The sequence below is a fragment of the Sus scrofa genome, chromosome 7 (genome assembly GCF_054392235.1).
Source record: "Sus scrofa isolate SSC_HxYL_T2T_F1_AM1 chromosome 7, Sscrofa_HxYL_maternal_Yorkshire_Landrace_v2.0, whole genome shotgun sequence".
Taxonomy (NCBI): Eukaryota; Metazoa; Chordata; class Mammalia; order Artiodactyla; family Suidae; genus Sus; species Sus scrofa.
The window spans coordinates 21,932,763-21,939,177 of NC_139389.1; the positions used below are offsets into that span (position 1 = coordinate 21,932,763).

The following is a 6,415-nucleotide window of genomic DNA, read 5'->3' on the forward strand; positions in this document are numbered from 1 at the left end:
ACATCCCTCAGATATAATATTAGCCCTTTTGTTCACAGGCAGATTCTGTAGAATTCAGAGTCCAACATCTGTTTAGTTATAGAATCAGTCGTCAACCCTATCCTCCCTCTGATGCCCTGAAACAGTCTATAAAATGAGTGCAGATCCTTCCTGGGGATGACACTAGTTATCCTAACAGCAATTTTTAAAAGGATTGGATCCAACTTTAACAGAGCCTGAGTGTATAGCAAGTTTCCATATTCTTGCCTTTGATAACTAACCACTTCCAAGGTTGGCATATTTTAAAGCATGTTTAAATACAGGACTCTGTATTTATTCTAAAGATTTTCTTCTATCTACTTCATCTCCTAACACCTTTGCCCAGTTCCACGACCATTGAAGGTACCGTTGATAACCACTGAAGGTACTATCTTTCATGGCGGAAAAGCAGTCATGTAACTTCAGCTGCCTGATACTAACATTCCCATCAATATGCCAATCTTCCAGTTTCATAGAACTTTAGCAGTCCTTCAAGGCAACCCAGTTCCTTCCAGAAGTAGGTGTGTATCTTTCGTCTTTGTTATTTTCTCTTGAGGGAGACACCAAATTCTTAGTCCAGCACCGATTCAAGTGTCCCTAAGGCCAGGGGACAAAGTTTCTATTCCCAAGAATGTACTGGTGTTAACTGTAGATACAGTGTCCATGCACGGGTATGCTATTCACTAAGAGTTAAGTGCAAGACTGGAAGAGGAATCTGAACTCCAGATTAGCTGAACATCGCTTCACTAAAGAAATCAAAGAATGTGAGGAGTTTCTCTTCCAGTTCAAACCAATCCAACTGCTGGGTCTTATTAGTATGCAATATGACTTGATGTCTTAGATCTCTTAAGTGTAACAGAGGTGAGTATGGGCAAACGACTTTACTGGACATTCATGCCAAGTAAGGGGACGTCCGTTTTTCCCCACTACACTACACTTCTGCTGTCTACACACCATAAAGAATAAGAAAAATAGGAACACTATCAATAATAAATTAGGCAACTGTCATGATCAATATGTACCTGATTTATGAACTTGGAATAGGATAGAACTAATACCTGCGTCTTAGGCTTACCACTGCACACCAGGCATTTATAATTAGGAGTTGTTATAAGGTGATGGGCATGATTATATTACACTATTGCTATGGGGTGAATCTTGCCCACCCCATTCCAACCTCACCAAGTGATCCTAAACCCAGATTCCTGTTAATGTGACCTTATTTGAAAACAGGGTCTCCGTAGATGTGATGAGGTTAAGATGAGGTCAGACTCATTAGCATGTTCCCTAATCCAAGATAACTGATATTCTTACAAGAAAAACAGAACAGACAGAGAGGCAGGGACACCACCATGTGGCTGCTGAGGAAGGAATTGAAGGGGTGCAGCTGCAAGCCAAGGAACCCCTAAAATTGCCAGCAAACCACCAGGAGCTAGAAAGGTACAAGGATCTATTCTCCCCTACAGGGCTCACAGGTCCTAGAGCACCTCAGTTTTGGGACTTCCGGCCTCCAGAAGTGTGAGATAATAAACTTCTGTCATCCTAAAACTCCAGTTTGTAGTACGTACTGTCTTATAGCAGACTAGGAAAATAATACATGTTAATTTGTATTAAACATCTTTGTCAATATAATTCTACTTTGTCAATATAATTCTAGTTATAAGGAATTTCACATATTCTCGTCAGAAGGGATATTTCTTAATTCGGATCACATTCTGTGTGTCACTGAGAAAAAAATCATTTAAATCATGTTCCAGACTGGATTATGAGCTATTTCCATGATCTCTGAGAAACAGCCTATTCAAACACATTGCCAGACTCCCACCGGGCACCGTGATGGACCAGATGCACAAACACGGAGGAAAGAAGCAAAGGTAGGCACCAACAACATTTGATAAAATAAGTTATACTGACCGATGCCAGTTTTATGATTCTAGATAATTTGATACTAGGCCTGAAAATATGCAAGGTATAGGAGTTAAGAACCACACTGTCAGAGTTACCGTTGTGGCTCAGCAGGTTAAAAACCCAATATAGAGTCTGTGAAGATGGGGCTCAATGGGTTAAGGATCAGGCATTGCTGCAAGCTGCAGCAAAGGTCACACATACGGCTCGGATTGACCATGGCTGTGGCTCTGGCATAGGCCAGCAGCTGCAGCTCCCATTTGACCCTTAGTCCCGGAACTTCAATATGCAGCAGGTGTAGGTGTAAGGAGGAAAAAAGAAAAAAAGGAAAAAAAAAAAAAAAAAAGAATCATGCTGTCACTAAAGAATGTCCAAGGAATGGAGTTCCCGTCGTGGCTCAGTGGTTAACAAATCCGACTAGGAACCATGAGGTTGCGGGTTCGATCCCTGGCCTTGCTCAGAGGGTTGAGGATCCGGTGGGTTGAGGATCTGGCGTTGCCGCCACAGCTCGGATCCTGCGTTGCTATGGCTCTGGCGTAGGCAGGTGGCTACAGCTCTGATTCGACCCCTAGCCTGGGAACCTCCAAATGCTGTGGGAGCGGCCCAAGAAAATGGCAAAAAGACAAAAAGACAAAAAAAAAAGAATGTCCAAGGATTGAGGAGAGCTTACTCAAAATAGGACAACAGATCTACTGGAACATTAAACCTACCAGGTTTCAGTAGAGAACTAAGGACATCATCTCCTTTATTTCTTTTTAAAACCTAATGACATCATCTCTATTCTTTCAAAGTAGAAAGGGCCCGGATGTAGGAGTGGGAGGTCAGCCTTTAGCATCTCAAAGCTTGCACGGGCAGATTGACTCTTAGTATTCCAGTACCCGGATCTCCTTTTTTCTTTTTGCATTTTAGAACTTTTTATTCCAGATTTATTTTATGCTTTGGCACCACAGTAAGAACAGCCACCAAGATACCAAAACAATTACTTTAAAAATTAGGAATAAAAGCAATATGGGTACCAAGAAGCCAACAGAAGAGGCATAACTGACACGTAGAAAAGTATCCTCTTTCCTGGTCATGCATTTTGCTCTTGAAAAGTTTTATATTTACAAAAGAGAGAGTCCTGCAAGTTTCCATGCAAATCAGCATTAAATATATATATATACATAAAATTAGAATAGTTGACTACTTGTTAAGTGCTGTTCCAGATTTCATTTGTTTTCACCACTTGCACATTTATAAATCTCTACAACTCCTAAATTTAGTTTCTATATCCTCTTATACTTTTTAAACTTCCTTCATATTTTCACGTAGTCAACAAAATTATTGTCCAAGTCTACTAAATACACAAGACGCTTTTCTAGCTTATGGTGCTATTACGACATTTTCCTGTTCTTTAGGTATTATTTACTATTAAATTTGCCTCATGGTGTTGTGTGGGTATTTGTATGAGAGAGAGTGATTCCTAACATAAGACTAGATGACTTAATGGCAAACAGAATGATTAATGTGAGGTCTGCATTTAGAAGAAGTGCACACAGAGAAACTGAAGAAGAATATCTGCTCTATCACATTCAACAATTTTACAAGACTTTAAAGTGAAAGAAAAGGAAAAGGTAATTGGTAGTTTACTGGCTTTTTACTGAAAGTGGTATCAGTGATGATTACTCAGCGTAGTCCTCCCTGAACGTGAAGTTGGGATACAACAAATTCTCAAATCATTTCTAATAGAAGATTCCCAATCCAGAGACATGATTACAGGCTCCACGCCAAAGCTTTCTTTGTTTTACACATTATGATGTATTGCCCTCATTTAAATAAAATTGTAAATGCAATAGTAAATTTCATTATATGTGCACCTCCAGAAAATATTTTTTCTCTACAGAAAAAGTACAGGAGCAGGAGAGCCAGTCTGAAACACTTCAAAGCTCAAAGACGAAAAAAAAGTGGGGGATACAAGAGGTACATATTTGCAACTTATGTAGAAAAAACAATCAGATTTCATTTTTGGAGCGTCATGAGTTATCTTAATAGTTCACAATCATATATATAGTGTCCCTAGCAGTTTAGAACTCATGTTGCAAAGTCAGTTTGAATCCTGTCTCTGTAGTTTCTTAGGCACATCACTCTGATAAAAATTAATCAGAGTTCCCTTGTGGCTTGGCAGGTTAAGGATCTGAAATTGTCACTGCTGTGGCTCAGGTTGCTGCTATGGTGCCGGCTCCAACCCTGGCCCAGGAACTTCTGCATGCTACAAGGGCAGCCAAAAATAGGGAGAAAAAAAAAAAAAACCTACTGAACCTCTTTAACTCGTAGTTCCCTCATCTATTTATTTGAAGCTCATAGAACTGTTGTGGCACAATGTATAGTACATGCTTAGGCCAGTGCCTGAAACATAGAAGATACTCACATACGTAGCTATCTAGCACCCTCTATCTTGCCAACAGGGAAGTAACTGTGAAAATGCCTCAATCTTCTAACCACTATTTACCCACGCTAGGAAAAAAGAGGTAGATTAAACATGCAAGATAAAAGCGTGAGTCCTGGAGTTCCCACCGTGGCGCAACGGAACTGAATCCGACTAGGAACCATGAGGTTTCAGGTTCGATCCCTGGCCTCACAAAGTGGGTTAAGGATCCGACATTGCCGTGAGCTGTAGTGTAGGTTGCAGACGCGGCTCAGATCTGGCATTGCTGTGGCTTTGGTATAGGCCCCTAGCAACAGCTCCAATTGGACCCCTAGCCTGGGAACCTTCACATGCCGCAGGTGCGGCCCTAGAAAGACAAAAGACCAAAAAAAAAAAGTGTGAGTCCTCTTAATTTCAACACGTAGACAACAATGGAAAGAGCTAATGACAGCACCTTCTCTGGATTCATTCTCCTGGGCTTTTCCAGTCGGCCTCAGCTGGAAACCGCTCTGTCTGTGCTCATCCTGATCATCTACTTTTTGAGCTTCTTAGGCAATGGCACCATTATACTTCTGTCACTTGTGGATTCTCACCTCCACACCCCTATGTATTTCTTCCTCTCCAATCTCTCTTTTATGGATCTGTGTTTGACTACTTGCACTGTCCCCCAGACAGTGGCCAACTTTAAGGGAAAGGACAAGAGCATCACCTATGGTGGTTGTGTGACCCAGCTCTTCCTTGCCTTGGGACTTGGGGGTGTAGAATGTGTCCTCCTGTCTGTCATGGCCTATGACCGCTATGCAGCTGTGTGCCGCCCACTCCACTACATGCTGATCATGCATCCTCAGCTTTGCTCGCAGCTGGTGGCAACTGCTTGGCTCACGGGGTTTGGCAGTTCTATAGTACAGACAGCACTGACCATGACTCTTCCTCTCTGTGGCAAAAACCAAGTGGACCATTTCTTCTGTGAAGTTCCAGCGATGCTGAAACTGGCCTGCACCAACACCTCCATCAATGAGGCTGAGCTCTTTGCTGTCAGTGTCCTCTTCTTGGTGGTGCCCCTGTCACTTATCTTAGTGTCCTATGGCCACATTACCCATGCAGTCCTGAAGTTAAAGTCAGCCCAGGGGAGGCACAAGGCTTTTGGAACTTGTGGTTCTCACTCAATGGTAGTGAGTGTTTTCTTCGGGACACTCATCTCCATGTACCTCCAGCTTCCCTCCAGTTACTCTCAGGATGTGAACAAAAGCATGGCGCTCTTCTATACTCTGGTGACTCCCCTGCTGAATCCCCTGAGTTACACTTTGAGAAACAAGGAAGTCAAAGGGGCACTAAGAAGACTAGTGAGGAGAACACCAGACTCGAGACAGAGCTAGTGCAGGGTTTGCAGAGTGAAACTCTAGTGCACTGGGATACTTCTGAGTGACTTAAACTAGTTGCAACTTAATCCAACACTCCCTCATAAGCACCGAAGATGTACCAGGCACAGTTCTAGTTATTTGAGATTTAGCTGTCAAATCGAGACCCCTGTCCCCATGGAGCTAAAATTCTAGTGAAGAGAGTAAAATAAGCTAAAAATAAACTATGGCTTCTCGTGTGCTGGAATACAATGTGATAATGAGAACAAACAAATTATAATACCTAAAACAACATGAATGATACTTACAATCATAATGTTGAATGAAAAGACTAGGTACAAAATAAGTCCTATTGTATGGTTTCATTTATATAAAATTCAAAACCAGGCTCAATGCATCTCTAGAACTGGAAGTCAGAACAGTTGCGCCTCTGGGGAATTGTTATTCTGCATTGGAAGGAGAAACGGGGGAGGAGCCTTCTGGAGTTCTAGTCTTTTTCATCTTGACTTGGATGCTGGTTTTTGGGTTTTGGTTTTTTTTTTTTTTTTTTGGATGCTGGTTTTATGACAAATTTGATTTGTGAAAATACATCAAAACTTACACCTAAGATACTTCCACTTTCTTGATGTATGTTGTCCTCCAAATCATTTAATTTTTAAAGTTTTTAATAAGGGAGATATTAACAGAATACTATGATACTAAGTAACCACATTAAATATTTTTGTTCCTT

General features: G+C 41.4%; 1 protein-coding gene across 1 annotated transcript; it reads left to right on the top strand.

The window, feature by feature from the left end:
* The first annotated feature begins 4,758 nt into the window (after window positions 1-4,758).
* LOC100153320 (olfactory receptor 2B8-like) lies at window positions 4,759-5,703 on the top strand. Its single transcript, XM_001927423.3, has one exon. It carries the CDS (start codon window positions 4,759-4,761, stop codon window positions 5,701-5,703), a length of 945 nt encoding a protein of 314 aa, XP_001927458.3.
* The last annotated feature ends 712 nt before the right edge of the window (window positions 5,704-6,415 follow it).